The 19,640-nt window shown below is 55.8% G+C and overlaps 1 protein-coding gene across 12 annotated transcripts in view; it reads left to right on the forward strand.

The window, feature by feature from the left end:
- The window catches only part of FGFR1 (fibroblast growth factor receptor 1), a 49,484-nt gene extending 29,950 nt beyond the window's left edge, over positions 1–19,534 (forward strand). Inside the window, exons 3-18 of one of the 12 annotated variants that reach the window (XM_082608373.1) lie at positions 4,617–4,883; positions 6,261–6,350; positions 6,612–6,784; positions 8,376–8,535; positions 9,536–9,726; positions 11,595–11,739; positions 13,749–13,951; positions 14,916–15,061; positions 15,293–15,414; positions 15,859–15,969; positions 16,496–16,686; positions 17,348–17,470; positions 17,607–17,677; positions 17,951–18,088; positions 18,280–18,385; positions 18,498–19,534. In XM_082608373.1, coding sequence (XP_082464499.1) covers positions 4,617–4,883; positions 6,261–6,350; positions 6,612–6,784; positions 8,376–8,535; positions 9,536–9,726; positions 11,595–11,739; positions 13,749–13,951; positions 14,916–15,061; positions 15,293–15,414; positions 15,859–15,969; positions 16,496–16,686; positions 17,348–17,470; positions 17,607–17,677; positions 17,951–18,088; positions 18,280–18,385; positions 18,498–18,674 — 2,414 coding nt within the window. In that variant the 3' untranslated portion in view covers positions 18,675–19,534. The remainder of the gene's footprint in view (positions 1–4,616; positions 4,884–6,260; positions 6,351–6,611; positions 6,785–8,375; positions 8,536–9,535; positions 9,727–11,594; positions 11,740–13,748; positions 13,952–14,915; positions 15,062–15,292; positions 15,415–15,858; positions 15,970–16,495; positions 16,687–17,347; positions 17,471–17,606; positions 17,678–17,950; positions 18,089–18,279; positions 18,386–18,497) is intronic. The other 11 variants (XM_082608374.1, XM_082608369.1, XM_082608370.1 and 8 more) reach the window with 11 other exon arrangements.
- The last annotated feature ends 106 nt before the right edge of the window (positions 19,535–19,640 follow it).

Genomic DNA, 19,640 nt, shown 5'->3' on the forward strand with positions numbered 1-19,640 from the left:
TTACTAAAAAGTCTGGGTCCCCTGTCTGCTCCTAATTCCCCCTGGGGGATGGAGGGGCTCCATGAGAGAAGCAGGATTGGGTTGAATCCCTTTCCCTCCCACTAAAGGAGGTACCAGGTCCAGCCTGCACAGCCTTCCACAGTCCACCTGCCAGCTGTACCATCCCAGGAGCTGCCCAGGACCACAGTGCTCCTGAGCCCCAGATTCAGGCAGCTATGCAGGAGCCTTTGTCCTCTCCTTGTCTTCTGGAGAGATAGCCAAGTTGTTGACGGCCTTAATCCTCTAAGGGTGTGCAAGTCAAGTCCAGCCCTAACCCTAAGCCTAACCATCTAGCTGCCGGTGGTGATGGTAGTGACTTTGATGTGGGTGTGGAAGCATGATGCACTGTTTTCCCACAGTGCACTCCAAGCGCACTGCACCCAGAGCCTGGTCACCACGGAATCCAGATACCAAATGTCCTCCAGCCTCTGTTCCCCATCTCTCAGGAAGCGTGGGACACATAAAGCACGTGTGTGGGTTTGCCGTCTCCCTCAGCATCCCCATTCCAATTCATCACGTGCTCCAAGAGTTGGAATGTCTTTCCAAGTTGCTGAGCAATAAACTGCTTTCTCTCCTTCATCGTTCATGGCCAGTCCAGTAAAGCTGTCAGTTGGCTCCTTTCTTGACTGCTAACAACACGTAGAGCCCTGGTCCATGGGTCTCGGCCAGAGAAAGGCCAGCTCAGTAGAGGTGGAGCCACAGATACAAGGGCCTTTCCAATGAGGGCATAAATGGGGGACCCTGGAAAGACCAAAAGAGAATGGAGAGTAGTGACGTGATTGTCGCAGGCGGCCGGTGAGCAGTGATGTCCTGCATCAGCCGCCTTACAGAGGAGTCTCCAAGGTCGGGGCTGCTACTCCAGGTGGTGACGTAGAGGGGCAGGGCCCGGTAAACCAGCAGCAGCAAGCAGTCCATTACCATTCCATCACCTCCTAAAAGAAAGCGGCGTTTACCTGCTTTGTAAATCGAGACTTTGACACACATCCGAGAGCACCATTAGCCATGAAAAAAATCACCCAAGAGCCGTCAGCTGGTTTTTGGTTCTTCCAAAAATTAGTCTGTGCCAGATGCGAACTTCAGCTGAAGGCCTACTGAGTATTTTCTGAGTTTCTGACATGGTTAGGCACTGTGGAAAAAACTATGATAGGCAATTCTGCTCTGAGTTGCTGGCTATTTCTTAGGCGAGACATGGACACTTTTGACAGTTAGGAAACAGTGCACCCAGGTTTCCATCAACCAATGAATGGATTAATAAAATGTGGTATATCCACTCAATGGAATATTATTTGGCCATTAAAAGGAATGAAGTACTGAGACATGATACAACATGGAAGAACCATGAAAACGTGCTAAAAGAAAGAAGGAGGACACACAAGACTGTATATTGTACAAATCCATTGATATGAACTATCCAGTGTAGGCAAATCTATACAGACAAAGCAGATCAGTGGTTGCCTAGACTGGGGGAGGGGGAGAGGACAGTGAGTGACTTCTCATGGGTACAGGGTTTCTTTTGGGGGTGATGCAAATGTCCTAAAGTCAGATGGTGGTGATTGCTGCATAATTCGGTGAATATACTAAAAAGCATTGAATGATACACTCTAAATGGGTGAATTTATGTGAATAAATAATAATTTATGGTATGTGAATTATTACCTCAATAAAGTTGTTTGAAAAAGCAACAGTGCAGCATGGTATGGAATTGAGTGTGCATCTTTGTGGTTCAGACAGTTACGGTTGTACAGAAAATGAGGGTAGAGACACTCGTGCCAGCAGAAGGCTTCCTGGGTGTCTTGGATGGTGCACTTTGAGTAGGTGGGTAGGAGGGCTCTAGAGAGATGCCTGGCAGTCTTGAGCAGAAGTAAGTTTCATTGTGGGGCATAAGTAAGTTAGTTCGTACAGGAAACATTCAGACTTGGAGCAAAAAGTGGGGACGAGAAGGTCGCATGTGGAGGTGGGAACAGACTGTGACGAGTGTTGAATGCCAAGCACGGGGTTAGAATACATCCTCTACACAGCATAGGATACTGATCAGGAGAATGAATGGGACTAGCTCACCAGGGCCTGGAACATCAGGGGGAGCTTTACCTCCAGCGGCAGGGACAAGAAAGCTGGCTCTTGAGGCTTTAATAGACCACGTACAAGAGTTTTGTTCGCACGTCCTGGTTGGAATGAGCGGGAAGTTTTAGATCCAAGCTAGAATCAGCCAGAGCTTGGTCCCAGCAGGACCAGTCTCCCTTTGCTGCTTTCTCCTGGGGAAATGCCCATGTGTGCTCCTTGCTACCTTTTTGTTTCTGGGACCTGTCAAAATAGGCTGTGATGCCAGAGGCTAAGAATTTGAGTTTACCGGAGTTTACTGTTTGACCAACGGCTGGTACAGATCACGAGCTGCAAAATATTTAATCAGTGAGGTCATTGCAGGGAAATAAGATTTGATCCACAGGAGCGTCTTCTGTTTTCCTTAAGGGTCAAGTCTGAACGGCTTTTCTTCTACCTTCTTTTGGCAAAACCACAAACCATTAAAAATGGAAAGAATAACTTTTTTTTTCAAGACCCACAAAAGCTTATATTTAATGAGTTGTGTGGTCTGCTCACCTTTGTGGTGTTCCTCTTGACCTGACTCACAGAAATAAACGAGTGCGGGCCTAGTGGCTTTCAAACCCTTTTAAAGCAGCCCTCCCTTTCTGATGACTCCATATTTACCCCAAATTTAAGACAGAGCCCTTGGGTCGAAGGGTGCCGGGGCCTGCAGCCTTGGCCTCTGAGCCTTATCCGAGGCCCCTCTGAGCAAAACTACTGTTAGTCCTTGGCTCCCAGGACACTCATTTCTTCATTGGTGAGGTTTCTAGAAGAAACCTGTTTGGGACTTCAGAAAGAGTCTTTTCAAATGAGATGGTGAAGGAGAAGAGGAAGTTTGGAAGGGAAGATGAGGAAGAGACAGTGCATCATTGTTACGTTATTTATCGTGCGTTTATTGCCAGCTGTCATGTGCCAGGGCCCTACTGGGTGCTGGGATTTGAAGGTAAACGTGACACGTCCCCGCACTCACAACCCAGTCGAGAAAGGGGACTTTCCTTCAGGGTGAGAGGGGAGAGCACCTGACCCAGCGTGGAGTCAGAAAGGGCTTTGAGGGACTTCCCTGGTGGTCCAGTGGTTAAGACTCTGAGCTTCCAATGCAGGGGGTGCGGGTTCAATCCCTGGTCAGGGAACTAAGATCCCACGTAGCAGCGTGGCCAAAACAACAAACAAACAAACAAAAAAGAAAGAGGAAGGGTTTGAGGCAGTTTCCAGCCAGGCTGAGAACCGGAGGGTGTGTGAACAGCACCAGGCAGGGATGCAAGGCCCGGCCGGGCGGTGGAGCCAGGTGCCTTTCAGAGCCTCACGCGTCAGGGGCCTGCAGGGCAGGGGGCCCCCTGGCGAGCCTCTGATGATGAATCCATGGTGAGAAAGAGGGAAGATTCCGAAAGGCAGCAGAAACTAGTCAGGTGGTAGATGGGAGCTGCAGCAGGTGTGTTCTTCTGGTGGGCCATGGACAGTGGGCAGATGATGCCGAGAGCAGGCTTGCACGTCCCAAGAGGAACTAGGAGCTGCGTTTCCCCCTTGTTAGTGCAGAGGGGTCCGCCTGGGAGGGTGGCCTCTTTCTGTGTCCGGCCTCAGGCCTTCTTGTTAGCGTGAGTGCAGTGTAGCTGGTGGACAGGGATGGGTGTGCGGATCCCCAGACTCCGGGGAAGGAGAGGTGAGGGGGAGTAGATGTGTGTGCCCGTGTGTCGGGGGGGAGGGCAGGGGAGAGGAAGGTGGGGGGCTGGAGAGGGGGAGCCCTGCAGTGGGATGAGGAGAAAGGAGCTTTGTGTGCGATGGCTTTTGCTGCCAGAGCAAGTGTGGGTTTTGTGGCAGCTGCCGGCCTCCGTTCCTAATATAGTCAAAAGGTCCGAATCCTCTGGCCCAACACCTGTTAGCTAGAGGCTCCCCTGAGCTGACCTTCCCTTGGGCTGTCTCTCCCACATATGCACCCTGTGCATCAGACCCATTGCGGGGCTCAGATCCCCCCAGTGCTGAATCACTTGAACCCAGACACCCCCCATGACAAACTGCCCCCCACGTGGACGGGGGCTGCTGGGTTTGTGGCAGGGGGGTTTGTTCAACGGTTCCGAGAGAAAGGGGTAAGGCTGCCCCAGCCAGAAGCAAACGGGGTGTTCCCCTGAGAAGTGGCCACTCTTGGCAAAGAGCTGAGTGTGTGGGGAGGGGACACTCTGGACGCACAGGGGTCCTGGGAAGGGCCGGCTGCCCCCCCTAGGATGGAGAGAAACGAACCTTGAACCGCTTAATGCTGCTGCAGCTGCTTCCTAACTTTGCCTCTTTCTTCCTTTGCCCTCTGGAGGAGTGGGGTGGAGGAGAAGCGGTGGGGGTGCCCAGGTAGCCAGCCGTCTCCCGACTGACCCGTCTTCCCATTCCCACCTCCCCAGCTCCGTAGCCCCTGGGATGCTGCAGCTCAGTGCGGCTGGCATAATGCCCTTTGTCTTTCCCCCCTCCCCCCCCCCCGCCTCGCTTCCTCTTCCCGGCCCCTGTGGCGGCAGCAGCCCAGCCCTGGGGAGCCCCCGTGGAAGTGGAGTCCCTCCTGGTCCACCCCGGTGACCTGCTGCAGCTCCGCTGTCGGCTGCGGGACGATGTGCAGAGCATCAACTGGCTGCGGGACGGGGTGCAGCTGGTGGAAAGCAACCGCACCCGCATCACGGGGGAGGAGGTGGAGGTGCGGGACTCCGTGCCCGCCGACTCCGGCCTCTACGCCTGTGTGACCAGCAGCCCCTCGGGCAGCGATACCACCTACTTCTCCGTCAACGTCTCAGGTTGGTAGCGAAGCCCGCCCTCCCCCTCCCTCAGACCCCCTGCCCTCCCTCCCTGTCTGCTGGTTTCGGGGCGGGGGAGGCGGGCCCTCTGCCCGGCTGTGATCCGCCCCTACTCTGCTGCAGAAGCTGCTGCCTTCTAACATCGCTCCCTGCCCGCCGCGTGGCTTAGCTCTCAGGGGTGACCCGTGGTGCCGGCCTCAGGCCAGAGAGCGGGGGCTTCTGGGACCTACCTCGGAGGTGATTGCTGACACATCCGGGGCAGTGAGACGCTGTGATTTCTCCGCCACAGCTTGCCCGGTCCTCCGGGTGCTACGAGGGCGGAGGCAGCTTCCACCCTCTCACTCCCCGGCCATTTGGACTTGGTACTTGGCTTAGTAATTAGCACCCCCGAATACGTGGTGAGGTCCCCGGGTGATGGGGGATAATCCAGGTGCGCCGCCGTATCCACGGCTTGACGGAAAACATCTGTCCTCCGGCTTCCAGAGCTGTTAGGGCAGCCAGGGAACCCTAGGGCTCTGTGACTTTGGGGATCTGCCACTTGTAGGATGCGACTTGTACAAAACCTTAGGATTAAATAAGCTAGAGCTGAAATTGTCTTTAAGCCGTTTGTGCGTCCCCGGGTGCGGGCCTGGCATCTCCTCCCCCGGGCATCATCTAGAACCTGCCCCTAACTGAGGGACTTGCCTCCTTTTTTTCCCTCCAGACCCCCAAAAGCACTAGAAAGGACTGGAAAAAGATCTGGCATGAACCCTGATTGGTGACCACATGCTAAAAGGGGTGGATACTTGTTGGGGACAGGTGTTGGCAGCTGCGGACTGTGTTGTGGGCTCCCTGTCTGCTCTGGTTAAGAAAGGCAGCTCCCAGAGCTCAGCAGATGCGTGCTAGGAAAAGTCCAACTCCACGTCGTTCAGCCCATGGCTTCGGAAATGGCTTCTGGCCGCAGTGCCTAGATCTGGGGTTCCAAAGGAGGACCCAGGTTCCCTGGCTGCTAGTTCTGAGACCCAGCGCATCCAGGCGATGCTGAGTTGAGTGAGCCTCTGAATGCAGGGTGGAGTTAACTTAAAGAGAGCCCACCTGCCCGCCATGGAACTGCCCAGTGTAAAGGCTTCTTCTGGGCAGAGGAGGGCGGGGTGGTGGGGTCGGTGGAGGAGGGCGACACGCATAGAGCATGCAGTTCTTAAATAAACCGTGTCTGTCCCTCCGAGGGACTGGCACTAAGGGAGGAGTGGGACTGGGGGACAGTGTGGGGAGGGGTAGCTGCGGTCATCTATAACTGGACTGGCCTTTGTGTTCCTCGGGTGGCTGTTGATTGGACGGGAATCTCGCCAGCCCCTGTTCCCTTGGAGGGACGTCAGTGCCCCCTTCTCCTTCCCATAGATGCTCTCCCCTCCTCCGAGGACGATGATGACGATGATGACTCCTCTTCAGAGGAGAAAGGGACAGATAACACCAAACCAAACCGTATGCGTGAGACACTGTTTCCTACCTTACTGCCCTTTGGGCCTGGGTGTTGGGTTTGAACGGGAACTGGGGGGGCTCGGGTGATTGTCTGGAGAAGGGGAGGAGGGGGCATGTGGGGTCACAGTGCTTGGCCCTGGGATCCCTCGGGGGTCCGGATCAGTGCAGGCGTCATCCCCAGGTGGTGGGCGGGTGGGCGGAGGCCCTCGCTCCTGAGCCTGACCAGGCCCTGCCCGTCTCTCTCGCTCTCTCTCGGCTCTCCCCGGGCAGCCGTGGCTCCCTACTGGACGTCGCCAGAAAAGATGGAAAAGAAACTGCACGCGGTGCCAGCTGCCAAGACAGTGAAGTTCAAATGCCCTTCCAGTGGGACCCCTAACCCCACGCTGCGCTGGCTGAAAAATGGCAAAGAATTCAAGCCTGACCACAGGATCGGAGGCTACAAGGTACCTGTGTTTATATGAAAGTTAGAGTCAGGGGAACGGGAGCCTCTGCTTAGAAAATCCCTATGTATATGCTTTAATTGTGTTAAATAACGCTTTCTACCTATAAAATTAAAATTTTTTCAAATACAAAAAAGTGTATATAAAGTTAAAACTTTTCAGTCTTTTTTTCTGTGTATACATACGGTTTTTACTTGGATGATCACGTTGCCTGCATAATTTCTTGTCAGTTGTTAACATTATAACATGAGTCTTTTGCCATGTGTTTGAAAGATAATTTTTCGTGGCTTTATAATATCCCGGTATTAAAATGTCCCATAATTTAATGAACTATTTTGCAATGGTAGTTATTTTCCAGTTTTTCACTGCTATAAATAATGTTGCGGTGAATATCTTTGTGCTTAAGTCTATGTCAGCATTTTAAAATGTTCTTCTTTAGGACAGATAGAGGGAAGTTACTAGATCAAAGTGTAAGCATTTTTTAAGCCCTTGATGCATGTTACCCAATTACTTTTTTTTCCTGATAATTAGATAATTTTATCCATTCATTCATGTATTCATTTATTACATGAACATTTCTTGAACACATGTCTTTCCAGAAAATGTACTAGGCAGCAGAGTTCAAAGTACAATGGGAAGACATAAAATTTTACTGTGATGTTTGCTCTAATGGAGGATGATGTAATCAGTTGGAGTGCGATTTTATTTTTTATTTTATTGTGGTAACAGTTACTTTCTTAAAGAGAAAATGAGTTTTCCCTCCCATAGCAGAGTACGAGAATGACAAGCTTACTCTACCTTTGCCAACAAATTTGATAGATGAGAGTATTGCATTGTTCTCTGTGGGCCCTTTTGGTTAGTAACGAACTTAGAATTTTCATGTGTTCATAAGCGATTTCCATTTCCTGTTGTGGGAATTGTTTATTCGTGTCCTTTGCCCGTTTACAATTCCAGGAAGAACATCTTCATCTAATCCCCCCTTTAAAGTCTCTGATCATCCTTATCGTTCCTGTTTCTCTTCCATTTCACTTAGCTGCTCTTTTCTCATTATTCTTGTATAAGAAAAGCAAAGGAGATCAGAAAAAATATGGAAACTGTTTAAATGAATTCACCCAACACTTGCTGTATGCAAGGCTCTGTGCTCTGAGTCTCACGAGGCAGTATCCTGCCCATGCAGAATTCTGTCTAATAAGATGGCAGATATCCGTGGGCACTGCACCTGCAAGGTACAGAGGGACGGAGAGAACAGGTTTGGCCGGAGATGGGGCTGGAGGAGATGGACTTTGAAATGAGATGTCAAGGGCGGACAGGGCTGGACTCTTAGCGGGGAGCTTTTCTGGCACAAGAACAGGGTGGACAGGGGTGCAGGGTTGGGGAAGTTCCCAGTATATTGGGGAGGGTGCAGAAAGCACATTTGTCCAGATCACGGTGGCCTTGGCCTTTGTGGGGAGACTTTCTGGGTCCTCACACCCGTCTGCCTGATGCCTTTTGCAGAGTTTAAATGGGCTGGGGTCACTGTGCAGAGGGGCTGCGTCCTCCGTGCTCTGATTGGAGGGTAAGCGCCCCGGCGCACCAGCACCTCCTCTTCCTTCAGACCCGCAGTAGAACCCTTCGGCATGTTTCCGCTCAGGTCCGTTATGCCACCTGGAGCATCATAATGGACTCCGTGGTGCCTTCTGATAAGGGCAACTACACCTGCGTCGTGGAGAACGAGTACGGCAGCATCAACCACACCTACCAGCTTGATGTCGTGGGTAAGAAGGGGCAGGAGTAGGAGCTAGAGGAAAGAGCAGGGACGCTGAGCAGACAGCCTGGAGCCAGGTTTACTTAGGGTTGGAGTCCGGATGGTGTGGCCTTTATTAGCTCTTGTCACCTGCCTCTTTCCTTACCTGTAAATAGAGGTGGGAGGATCAGCCATACCACAGACTCATTGTAAAGTGACAGGTGCTGTTGATAGTCTCTCCTGCAGGAGGTGACTGGAGTAGTGGTGGTAAATTTAGCTTAATAGTAGCTATCACTCCCTGGATGCCAGCGGTCTGCTGGGTGCAGTAACTATACCACGGGCAATTCTCCTGGCACCCCTGCAAGGGAGGCGATGTTGGGCTTCCCTGGTGGCGCAGTGGTTGAGAGTCCGCCTGCCGATGCAGGGGACACGGGTTCGTGCCCCGGTCCGGGAAGATCCCATATGCCGCGGAGCAGCTGGGCCCGTGAGCCATGGCCGCTGGGCCTGCGCGTCCGGAGCCTGTGCTCCGCAACGGGAGAGGCCGCAACAGTGAGAGGCCCGCGTACCGAGCGGCTCAGAGAGGACAGGCCCCTGGTGAATGCAGACTCCGGGCGTTGCCTGAGACGCTAGGAAGAACGTCACGCCTCTGGGTGCTGTGACTGTAGCCTCTTCCTTCTAGAGGTTCTGAGTCTCATCCTCTAGCAACCGTAAGGTAAAGAGTTTCACAGCCAGCATTCTGCTTCGGCTTTGAGGCCATGGTCTTGTAAAAAGAAGCTTCCGGTCCAGGAGGTCTGGGTAGGGTCTGAGGTTCGATGTTTCTCGCAAGCTGGTGATGTTGGTGCTGCTGCCCTTGGACCACACTTTGAACAGCAAGCGTCTCAGTGACTGTGATTTTAGCTAAGGACGGGTAGGCCGGGCTGAGGTCCGGGAGTGCTTCTCTTTGGTGGCCTTTGGGATGCCCTCTGTCCGCATCTCAGCCAGGAGCAGCCGTGGCAGAGCCTGACGAGCCTCTCCCGTCCCTTCCTCCACAGAGCGGTCCCCTCACCGGCCCATCCTGCAGGCAGGGTTGCCAGCCAACAAGACAGTGGCCCTGGGCAGCAATGTGGAGTTCATGTGTAAGGTGTACAGCGACCCGCAGCCCCATATCCAGTGGCTAAAGCACATCGAGGTGAATGGGAGTAAGATTGGTCCGGACAACCTGCCTTATGTCCAGATCTTGAAGGTAATCCCTGGCCCCAGTCTCCGTGGGCTGGGCTCTGAGAAGGAGGCCTGTGTCTCCCGGGGCCCAGGTTGCTGTGGTCAGGCTTGGTGCCCGCGATGGGACCCCGTCCCTTCTCTTTGGATACAGGCTCCATCTTAAATGGGGACCCAGCCACATTCCGCAGGACCAGTGGCAGGTCACGGGGTGGAGGCGTGAGGGGCACAGAGGGCTGGGGGTGGGCATTGCTGGTTTCTAAAATGCATCGATAGTGACTGTGCCCAAGCTTTCGGGTCAGCTACTCCAGGAAGGCGTTGGCATTCCTGCTTTTCCATTGCCCATGACCGCAGCCTTTCTAGGCAGCATCTCCCAGTCTCTGCCCTGGTTCCCAAGTCACGTTCTTTCTGGCACGTGGGCTGAATGACAGGCACGGCTTAGGTAGGGTTGGAAGAGCAAAGGCCACAGGTCAGTCCTCAGTGGTTTCAGGAGTAATTGGCATTTTCTTCCTTTTTCCTCCCACTCCCAGACTTTGATTGTCCCTGAATGCTCCATTAATCCAGGGAAGCTAATTGCCTAATTCTCCAGTGGATCTTGCAACAGGAAGTCACCAGAAGCTGGGAAAGTGGTTTCCCTCCTGGTCCCAGCATTAGACCTCATCCTCCCTGGCTTGGCCGTCCCAAAGATTTACCGGCCACCCCCCTCTTCACCTCGGGTGCTGAAACTGCCATGTAGGAAGCGGGGCCATGGCCTTGGCCTTGGCCGCCCTCTCCATTCACGGTCCCTGCCCTCGTCCTGGAGGAGGGGGTTTAACACAAACAGAACGTTTGCTTGGGGGCAGTGATGTTTTTCTTTAGTTTATTTTTCGGTCAACTGCTCTGGACTTTTAAAGTCCACTTGTTTTGTCCTAACAAGGGAAACATGGCGAGTCTCACTTCAGCCTCCCTTTGCCTTAGCTCCTGGGCCTGCATGGGAGCAAAATACAGCCACATCTCAGTGTTGGCCCAACTGATGGCGTGTCGTTGGTCTGTTCCAGCATTCGGGGATAAATAGCTCGGATGCGGAGGTGCTGACCCTGTTCAATGTGACAGAGGCCCAGAGCGGGGAGTATGTGTGTAAGGTTTCCAATTATATTGGTGAAGCTAACCAGTCTGCGTGGCTCACAGTCACCAGACCTGTGGCAAAAGGTAACGGGGAGCTGGAGGGACCCCTGTGCTGGGAGTTCGATTGAGGCCCCGAGCTGCTGGGGCAGGTGGGGAGGCCAGCGCCCCACTCCCCCTGTTACCCTGCTGTGTTTCTAGTGCCCGGAGCCATGGAAAAATACCCGGCCTTGGGAGGCTGGTTTGGTTTGGTTCTGTGTTGGTGTCGCCCCCCCTGTGCCTTGTGTGTGTTCCTTGGCTGTGTGTGGGGTGCGTCCCGGCTGGTCATGCAGACGGAGGGTCTGAGTGATGGAGAGAAGACAGAACCAGCGTCCGCAGGCGTGTGTGCGTGTGTGGCTGCTGCCCTCTCCATCCCTTCTGTGTGTGCCCTCTGGAAACCAAACAGCCCCCCACGCTCCGGGCCCCATTTCTCCATGCGCTCGCCGCCGCATGCCGGGCCGGGCCGGGCCGGGGCTGCCAGCGTCTGGTGACGGGTGTAACCAGCCATTCGTGTCGTCTCAGGTCTGCCGAGCTCCTCCTCAGGGTCCCACTCTCTTCTTCTAACAGGTCTCGCGCTGCCTGGTGGTTTTTGTTTGTTCCTTGTTGCAAAGGAGACGCTGGGGAGCATTTCTTCCTCTGGTTTTTTTTGTGTGTGTGTGTGTTTTTCCCTTTTCCTCTTCCTCCCTCCCTCCCTGTGCGCCTCTGAGAGGTCTCAGGTCCCGGGCTTGTCCATGTTGCTTCCGTTGTCTCTTCTAGACGGCCGGAGTTAATACCACCGACAAAGAGATGGAGGTGCTGCACTTAAGGAATGTCTCCTTTGAGGACGCGGGGGAGTATACATGCTTGGCGGGTAACTCTATCGGACTCTCCCACCACTCTGCATGGTTGACCGTTCTGGAAGGTATACACTGGACTTCTCCTCTCGATGTCCTGCCCTCGCCACGGGCACGGGGGGAGCATGCATCGCGGGGCTGGGGGAGACACAGAGCCGGGCTCCGAGGGCCGGCAGGCGGCTCCAGCAATTTGTCCTGCTCTGCAGGTCGAAGCCTCTCGGTTCACACAGGTGCTTTCCTCGTGATGCAGGAACGCAGAGGTGTCCCACCTGTGTGCCCGCCTCTGGCTCTCCCCTGGGCCAGTGTGATGCATGCGGATCTGGATTTAACCTGCAGCTGGGCTCTCCTCCAGGGCAGGCTCCTTCCCTCCTCGGGTCCGGCGGCCTTCCTTAACTTGTCTGATCCTTTATCGCCAGCACCCCCCAAAAGTCTCAGAAAGGCCTGCTCCCCCTGTAACTGAACGCAGGCGCCCCGGAACGAGGGGCTTGCTCTTGGCAAGCAAGGGTCATGCTCTCCTTGCTCCCACGCTGCCACCTCAGAGTGAGCGAGGTTCCACCCAGACCCAGACGGTAGACTTGGAGCTGCATGGAGCGAGTCCTTTCCCAGGCAGCACAGGGGGCCTGATGGTGCCCATTTATCCTCCTTGGCTCCCGACGTCTCCTCTCTCCCGAGGGGAGGTGTGTGCGCTGGTCCGGGAAGGCAGGAGCCTGCAGCCTGCTCGGGGTGGTGGGCTGGTGCCTCTGCAGGGCCTGCACGTGGGCTGTGCGCTGTGCTGCTGTGGTTCCCGCAGACTCCGTCCTCTTGTCTTCTCTCTCCCTCTCTTCCTCTGATAACGCCCCCGCTGGAGGGAGAGAAGCGTTCTGTTTGTCTCCTCGTCACTGTCTTTGTCCCGTGTGTGCTCCCAGTGGGTTGTCTCTGTTTCTCGACGCTGGGGAAAGAGAAAAACAGAACCGCTTCTCCTTGTTATCAGCACTGCCATCCCCTCGTCAGGCCTCGGGAGGTTCCCTTGGGGCTCCTTTGGGGTCCTGCCTGGGGCCTCCCTGGGGGGAGGTCCTCGGGGTGCTGGCCCCTGTGGCTGGCGGGGGTCTTTAAAAGGGGAGGAGTGGGAGGAGAGCTGTGGGGGGAGAGGGACCCTCCCCTCGTGGGGAATGTGTGTTCTGTGAAGTGGTGCTGCTTGGAACCCTCCCAGCCTCCGCGTGGGAGGGAAAGGGGGCTTAAACTGCACAGGCTTCTGTGGGGATGGGAAGGGTGAGATTCTAAATGGAGAAGAGAATAAAACAACCCCCCTCCGTGTCCTTCTTCAGCTTTAGGAGTTAGACCTGTGAGTAGAAGCCTTAAGAGAAGTTTACACTTTCCATCTTTAGCAGTCCAGACACATTTGGAAATTAAGTTAGTTTTGCCTGTGGTTTGGCGGGGTGTGGATATTTACACGTCTGACCTGACACAGATGACGTTAGGTGAAGCTGAGAAACAAAGTCAGGACACACACTGGTTTTCTTCTTTCCTTCCCTCCCGTTCATTGTCCTCATGCTGTGAGTGCCACCAGATGCCAGGCGCTGTGGCCTATAGACATGGGTGAGGTGCCATCTGAGCCCTCAAGGTACTTGTGGGCTGTCAGGGATGAAAGATCGATAGACAGTTCAGCTGTCCCCTGTGATAGGGGGACACAGTGCTCAGGCGCTGCAGAGAAGGGCCGAGTTTTCATGGGGACACTGAGGAAGGCGTCTAGCACGAGTGAGTTCTCAGCCATCTCTTGTAGGGCACCAGGTGCCCTTCCGGCCCAGCCATCCTGCTGAGCAAGGAGGGCTCCTGAGTTCATGAGGATGGGCTTCGGGTAGCAAGATATAGTCCATCCCTCTTGGGCTACGAGTCAGGATCAGGAAGCCTCAGCGATCACAGAACGTCTGACGGGTGCTCAGTGCCAGAACCCCAATCCTAGCTGGGACCTGGCTTGGTTCTTCTCTGCCCTGAAGATTCCCAGAGGAAAGGAGATGGGTGTTGAGTTTCTTATGGAGCTGGGACCCTAGTGGACGGGCCCCGCCCCGAGCCCGCTAACACCCTGTTCGCACTGACCCAGCCCTGGAAGAGAGACCGGCGGTGATGACCTCGCCCCTGTACCTGGAGATCATCATCTATTGCACGGGGGCCTTCCTCATCTCCTGCATGGTGGGGTCTGTCATCATCTATAAGATGAAGAGCAGCACCAAGAAGACTGACTTCCACAGCCAGATGGCCGTGCACAAGCTGGCCAAGAGCATCCCTCTGCGCAGACAGGTAACAGAAAGTAGATGGGGGGTTTGCACACTCTGACTCATCCTGTGCATCATCCCTGTGCCTCGGGGCCTTCCCCGGGACCCTCTAATGCCCTGTCCTCGCCATGGTGCCCAGCCAACTGCTTCAGACTTTGGTTTCTGGCTTCTGGGCCAGGGCAGGGGAATGTCCTGTCCTAAGTGCTCCGAGTCAGGCTCCAAGCTGTTCTGGTCTGTGAGCCCATCTTAGCCCAGCCACAGTGACCTGCTCACGCGGCATGTGGATTGGAAGACGGTTCTAGCTGGGCTGAGTGCACAGCTGGTACTGAGAGTTTGAACTGCCCCCGCCAGGGCCCATTAGAGGTGCAAAGGTGGGGAGTCCCCTGGCGGTCCAGTGGTTAGGACTCCACGCTTTCACCGCCAAGGGCTCGGGTTCGATCCTGGGTCGGGCAACTAAGGTCCCACAAGCCACGAGGTGCGGCCAAAAAAATTAAAAAGTGAGGAGAATAGAGGTGCAAAGGGACAGAGTGGGGGAGAGGACCTGAGTTGGGTCCCAAGATGCCCTCCCTCTCCTGTGCACCCCTCATCCCAGACATGGAACGGAGGGTGAAGGTGTGTGAAAGGAGGCCACCTTTGCTAAGAGCCGGGCTAATTCTGGAAGCAGCTTTGGGAGTCAGGAATCCCTAATCCAGGGCAGGGTTTTCACAAAGAGTGGGGACAAGAATAGAGTTGGTACTGCGATGGTAAGATACACAATGTCAGTCTGGAACGCTCATGTGAAAGGTGAGAAAACCGAAGCCCAGAAAGGCTGGTGGGGAAAATAAGTCAGTTTTAGAACCTAGATCTTCCGACCCCCAGTGGGCTTTCTGCCACTCTGTGCTGGGGAAGGAGCATCAGATGACAGGTACATACCTCTGCCGTTGGCGAAAAGCCCTGACTGGGGATGAGAGGAATCCCCGTCCCCGCTGGAAGGGTGACCCCACGCTTCTCCGTAGGTGTCGGCCGACTCCAGCGCATCCATGAACTCTGGGGTCCTGCTGGTTCGGCCCTCGCGTCTCTCCTCCAGCGGGACCCCCATGCTGGCTGGGGTCTCTGAATACGAGCTTCCCGAAGACCCCCGCTGGGAGCTGCCTCGGGACAGGTGACCCTCTCCACTTTCTGGGGAGCCCCCGCTTTTTATTCTAACGCTGGCAGTTGTGTGTGCTCTGACCTTCGAGGGAGCGACGGTGCACCAGGTGCATCAGAAATGATGATTTCTACCTTCTGCTCTCGGTTGGGGGAGCTATGTGGAGGCGGGGAGGAATGGGGTGTCCTGTCAGGTTTGAACTTTACCACCCCCGGCTTATACCACCACCCTTTGTTTCCCCGAAAGACTGGTTTTAGGCAAACCCCTGGGAGAGGGCTGCTTTGGGCAGGTGGTGTTGGCGGAGGCTATTGGGCTGGACAAGGACAAACCCAACCGGGTGACCAAAGTGGCTGTGAAGATGCTGAAGTGTAAGTGATGCTTGTGTCCCTGCAAAAACAATCCCTTCCCTTTCCAAGCAAACTGTGGGCCTCGGGCCATTGCCCACACCTGCTACATGGCCTGCTTAGGGATGTCCGGGAGTGGGGGGGCATTCTGCACCCCAAGATCACTATGACCTCACTTTGTGCCTTGGCATCCACCTGGGTTGTCGTCAGGTGTTTATTCTAGATCCCGATGCCAGCTGATTCTCCTGACGTAGCCTCTGCCCTACGCATTACCACTTATGGCAACACCGGCTCTCGTAAGGGGGATGGGAGGATAAATTTGGATGTGAAAAAGGGCGGAGAGAAGCAAGTCCCAGAGAAAAGGGACCCCTGGGTGCTCACTGCATCCCCCTCCCTTAGTTTTTCTCCTGTCGGCCTCCCTTCCAAAGCAAACGAGTCTCAATTCCCTTCTCTGGCTTGTCCATAAAGCGGATGCAACAGAGAAAGACCTGTCAGACCTGATCTCCGAAATGGAGATGATGAAGATGATTGGGAAGCACAAGAACATCATCAACCTGCTGGGGGCCTGCACGCAGGACGGTAGGCGCCGGGCCTGCAGCCTTCCCACCCGTGTCGGGAAGGGGCTCAGGCGGGAACCCCGGGCTTCCTGCTACCCGTCTGTCAGGGAGCAGATAGCTAGCTGGGGTGTCAGCGACCAGGCATCTCTCAGCCATGCTTCGGGAAGTGGGTTGGGGGGAGAGTTTGGTTTAGCAGTAGTTGGAATGTGTTTTTCAGGGTCTGGGCTGGTGCCCGTTGGGGTTCATACAGGTACCAGGATTCACACACACTGTGTGGACAGGAACAGCTGAGTTACTGTGGTCTAGGTTAGGGCTCTTGCCCCCAACTTTGCTTGGGAACTTCCTGGACTGTGCAGGGAAGAATGATTTTGCTGGGTTTCTTTGGGGAGTTGGAACGAATTTGCGGGGTTCCCTAAAAAGGGGAGGTTAGGCTCGGGGAACAGGCTCACAGTTCCCCCAGTGCCATTGGGGGCGGAGTTCCTGGGGGGAAACTAGGCCCGTGTGCCTGCGTGGCGGCCCTGACGGCCTCTCGGTCCTCGTGTCCCCAGGCCCCCTGTATGTCATCGTGGAGTACGCCTCCAAGGGCAACCTCCGAGAGTACCTGCAGGCCCGGAGGCCGCCGGGGCTGGAATACTGCTACAACCCCAGCCGTCATCCCGAGGAGCAGCTGTCCTCCAAGGACCTGGTGTCCTGCGCCTATCAGGTGGCCCGAGGCATGGAGTATCTCGCCTCCAAGAAGGTGTGGCTCCTGAAGGCTCCCCTGGCTGGAGTGGGGGACGTGCGGGCCGCTCCTAGGGGACGTCAGAGTCAGGAGAGCCAGTGCGGCCTTGTGGCCTTGGGGTCAGGGTGGATTAGGTTCCAGTCCCTGCACTGGCACTCTCTGTGTAGCCTCAGGCAGCCGCCTCCTTACTTCTCCTCAAACGTGAAGTCAGAATGATACTGCCTGCGTTGTAGAACGGCTACGGGGGGGAAAATGAGGTCCTGTGAGAGACTTAAGTACAGCTTTCGGTGCTCGGTAAATGCTGCTTTGTTTGAACCCAGCCTGGTGTGGATGTGCTTCGCCCAGGGAGACGGGGCGTGAGAACTCGTACACACCGGAGAGAAGCGAAATGTTCCCCTTGCTGGGTGCAAATCCAAAGCTAAGAGCTGGGAGGGGCAGGAAAAGGGGTCGATATGGAGGGTTTGCTGGAGTGATCGAGGGGCCCGGAGCTGGGGGTGTTTGGACGGCTGGCTCTGACGTGCAGGTGACGGCCATCGTAGCGGGCAGCTGGACCGTTCGGGGAGGTCGAGTGGTGAGGTGGGCGAAGCCTGCGAGGGGAGCGGGCCCGCAGACGGCTGCAGACCCTCCCCTGCGCCCCGCCCTCCTCACTCCCATCCGTCTTCCCTTCCTGGCTCCACAGTGCATACACCGAGACCTGGCCGCCAGGAACGTGCTGGTGACGGAGGACAACGTGATGAAGATCGCAGACTTCGGCCTCGCTCGTGACATCCACCACATCGACTACTATAAAAAGACGACCAACGTAAGTGCTGGCGCCGCCCCCGGTGCCCGTCCTCTGCCCGGGGCTCCGCTCCACTGTGGCGGGGTGAGCCGAGTCCAGCCCGGCATGTGCCCCTGCCTGCCCCGGGCCACCGCCAGTGTCCCCGTGCTGCTTGCAGGGCCGACTGCCTGTCAAGTGGATGGCACCCGAGGCCTTGTTTGACCGGATCTACACCCACCAGAGCGACGTGTGAGTCTGACATAAGCAGTTGCCAGGGATGCCGGGAGAGAGTTTCCTGGGCGGTAGAGTCTGGCATTCCATCTCTGAGAGAAAAAAACCTTGTATGTGCCCCTTCAGACTGTTCCCGGAGGTCATGGTCCCCTGGGGTCCCCTGGGGTTAGGGACTTGTGTTGGGGGCCGGGGCCGGGGGCGGGTACAGGGCGTGTGCCTGCCGTGCTGGGGAGGGAAAGCGGCAAGGACTGCAGGGTGGCCTAGCCCTGTGCCCGGAACGCTCCTCCACAGGTGGTCTTTTGGGGTGCTTCTGTGGGAAATCTTCACTCTGGGCGGCTCCCCGTACCCTGGCGTCCCTGTGGAGGAGCTTTTCAAGCTGCTGAAGGAGGGTCATCGCATGGACAAGCCCAGTAACTGCACCAATGAGCTGTAAGCGGGAGAAGATGCCTGGGGTCCAGGCCTGGGCCCTGGGGGAGGGATGGGCTGGGCAGGTAGAGGGAAGAAGCGGTGCTTAGCCGGACACCGCGGCCCTCCCCGGTCCCTCCGCCCACGGTCCCTCCGCCCCGAGCCTCGTGACCAGCTCTGGTCCTCCCTCCCCCGCCCTCACCGGCCTGCCTCAGGTACATGATGATGCGAGACTGCTGGCACGCGGTACCCTCTCAAAGACCTACCTTCAAGCAGCTGGTGGAAGACCTGGACCGCATTGTGGCCTTGACCTCCAACCAGGTGAGGCTGCCCTGCCCAGGCCTGCAGGCCCCGCGGGCCCGGTTCTCTCTGATCCTCCGGCCGCTGCCGGGGGGACGGTGCGGGTCCAGCGTCTTTCTGTCCCCTCCCACAGGAGTACCTGGACCTATCAATGCCCCTGGACCAGTACTCCCCCAGCTTCCCCGACACCCGCAGCTCTACCTGCTCCTCTGGGGAGGATTCCGTCTTCTCTCACGAGCCCCTGCCCGAGGAGCCCTGTCTGCCCCGACACCCGGCCCAGCTGGCCAATGGCGGACTCAAACGGCGCTGACTAGCACCCCGCACCCCTCCCCAGACTCCATCCTCAGCTGCGGCCCCGGCCCCGCTCCCGCTGGACTCACCGCCTCCTTCCTGCCCGTCCTGCTGGCAGGAGCCAGCTGTCGCCCCCGAGCTCCCCTCTCCTCCTCCTCTCAGCCTGCCGCTGACACAGACGAGCAGGGAGGCGGGGACTTGTTGATGGCCACTTGGTTCCGTCCCAAATGTTGGACCGAGACCCCTCCCAGCCGCCTGGCACTGCCTGGAGGGTCAGGCGGTGGAGGCACAGGCAGCACGCGAGGGAGAGCCAACCGAGCTTTTCTGTGTTGGTTTTGTCTGCTCCGTGCAGCCTGTGTTCCCGTGGCAGGTGCCTGGTCCTCGGGCTGCAGCAGGAGTGAGGGGGGGGTGGTCAGCACTCGGGCCTCCGTGGAAGGCGACCTCTGCTCCAGATGGATGGTGCCAGTGGCTTATTAATTCCGAGACTAATTTGCTTTGCTGACCAAATACCTGGTACTGGAGGATGGGGACGCAAAGGCTGGGAGCAGTGTCGTGGCCCTGGGGCCCAGCCCCAAAGCAGGGGCTTTGTACATAGCTATGAAGAAAACACAAAGTGTATAAATCTGAGTATATATTTACATGTCTTTTTAAAAGGGTCGTTACCAGAGATTTACCCATTGGGTAAGATGCTCCTGGTGGCTGGGAGGCATCAGTTGCTATATGTTAAAAACAAAGAAAAAAGAAAAAAAAAAAAAGGAAAGTGTTTTTAAAAAGGTCATATATTTTTTGCTACTTTTGCTGTTTTATTTTTTTAAATTATGTTCTAAACCTATTTTCAGTTTAGGTCCCTCAATAAAAATTGCTGCTGCTTCATTTTTATACGGGCTGTGTGACACGGGAGAGAATGTCAGCTGCGGAGGAACAAGGCTGACGGGCTCTGGGGCTGTCTGTCCAGAGGGCACTGCGTGTTCTCTGTGGTCCCCAC

Source organism: Mesoplodon mirus (genome assembly GCF_964341445.2).
Source record: "Mesoplodon mirus genome assembly, chromosome: 20".
Classification (NCBI taxonomy): domain Eukaryota; kingdom Metazoa; phylum Chordata; class Mammalia; order Artiodactyla; family Ziphiidae; genus Mesoplodon; species Mesoplodon mirus.